General features: G+C 45.1%; 1 protein-coding gene across 1 annotated transcript in view; it reads left to right on the top strand.

Annotated features, from left to right (window-relative positions):
- The window catches only part of LOC119340749 (probable sulfate transporter 3.3), a 6228-nt gene extending 5455 nt beyond the window's left edge, over nt 1-773 (top strand). The window contains exons 12-13 of the mRNA XM_037612673.1: nt 381-457; nt 546-773. Coding sequence (XP_037468570.1) covers nt 381-457; nt 546-695 — 227 coding nt within the window. The 3' untranslated portion in view covers nt 696-773. The remainder of the gene's footprint in view (nt 1-380; nt 458-545) is intronic.
- Nucleotides 774-1576: the final 803 nt, after the last annotated feature.

The raw sequence follows: 1576 nt of genomic DNA on the forward strand, positions 1-1576 counted from the left end.
CGTACCGAAGTTAGTGATCGTGAGCATGCAAAAAAATCAACAGAGGAAACGAGCCTGAGCTAGAGATTGATGTGAGAACCTAGCCCAGATGTGGAGATGTGGCTGGCGAAGCATGCAGAGAAAAATATAGAGGAAATACACCTGCACGTCAGGATACAATCGATAGAAATATGGGATTGCTCGAGACCAAGCGCATCGGACGACCAACGATTCGTTCCGTTTTATCACTATTTATGGACCGTTCGCCAAATACTTTTGTCGTATTACTTAACTCATACTTACTCATAAACTATATGTATGTACTTGAGTGTTGGATGCATGTCAGAAATTTAGTATTTTCAGTAGCGTTTTCACTGACACATCTTGTTTTGTCTCTTCAGCTGTCCCTGCAATTGATACAAGTGGGATAGCGTTCCTCATTGACCTAAAGAAACCAACAGAGAGACTTGGCCTAGAGGTAAATATGTATATACTGAATTTTATGTTCATAAGCTGCCAATTTTAGTTACATGGCAAATTAACATTTTTTTCCTCTGCCTTTGCAGCTTGTACTTGTGAATCCAACTGGAGAGGTCATGGAGAAAATACAGCGAGCGAACGACGCACACAACCATTTCAGGCCAGATTGTCTCTATTTGACCATCGGGGAAGCAATTGCCTCACTTTCTGGAGAGGCCAGTATGGCAACACCATAGAGTGGTTTGCCGACTTATTGTTTTGATCATGTGATTGCACTGCTGAACTTTCATAGCCTTCTCATCAACGAAAGCGCCTGCAACAAAGCCCTTTATAACTTGGTTTATTGCTATATTCCTTTCCTTTCCAATCTATGATGGAAATTAGGTATGTGAATGGAATTTAGGTACAAGGTAACTTACATTTGCACTCGAAGTTGTATTGTGTTTACATGCTATGGAGTTGTGTCCTAGTTCTCTCATATAATACGGGGCAATACACACAATAATCAATACCAACATAATAGCACAGGCGCGCAGGGGGAGCCGGCGGCGTGTGCCAGTGCCCGGGCGTACGGGCTGTGGTATTGTGACGTTGTCACGGGAAGAGCACCCGCAGTTAGGCCCCGGTCATGTAGCCGAGTTCAGTGACCTCGCTAACAAATCTCGATGTCATGCCTCGTGTGATTGCTTGGTCCTCGAATGATCAACTATGTGCCTCGTTTTATTCTAATAAGTGGTATCATGAGCAAGGTTGTAAAGTCCGCAGGTCGTGGATTGTAGATCTAGAGGAGGAAGAAAATTGACAGAAATCTGCGTGATGCCATCGTAATACGGGACGAACTATGTCCGCAAGTTTCGATGCAGAAACGGAGTTGATCGTGTTGTAATCTGCCAGAGCATCGTGCAGCATGTACGAGGCAGTCTTGTCAAGATCGGTGGCAGCAGATTGGATCAACCTGATCCGATGCAGCATGCGTTAGTGTCGTACGTGGGCAGAAGGCGCTGGCCCAAGCGATGCTGACCCACGAAAAGTTGTTTTTTAGGGCACTGGAAGTTGTTGTAGGCCAATTGTGGGGAAAAAATTGGGCAGTAATCTGCGTCGGCCGTCCGGCACAAGT

The sequence above is a fragment of the Triticum dicoccoides genome, chromosome 7B (assembly GCF_002162155.2).
Source record: "Triticum dicoccoides isolate Atlit2015 ecotype Zavitan chromosome 7B, WEW_v2.0, whole genome shotgun sequence".
NCBI lineage: Eukaryota > Viridiplantae > Streptophyta > Magnoliopsida > Poales > Poaceae > Triticum > Triticum dicoccoides.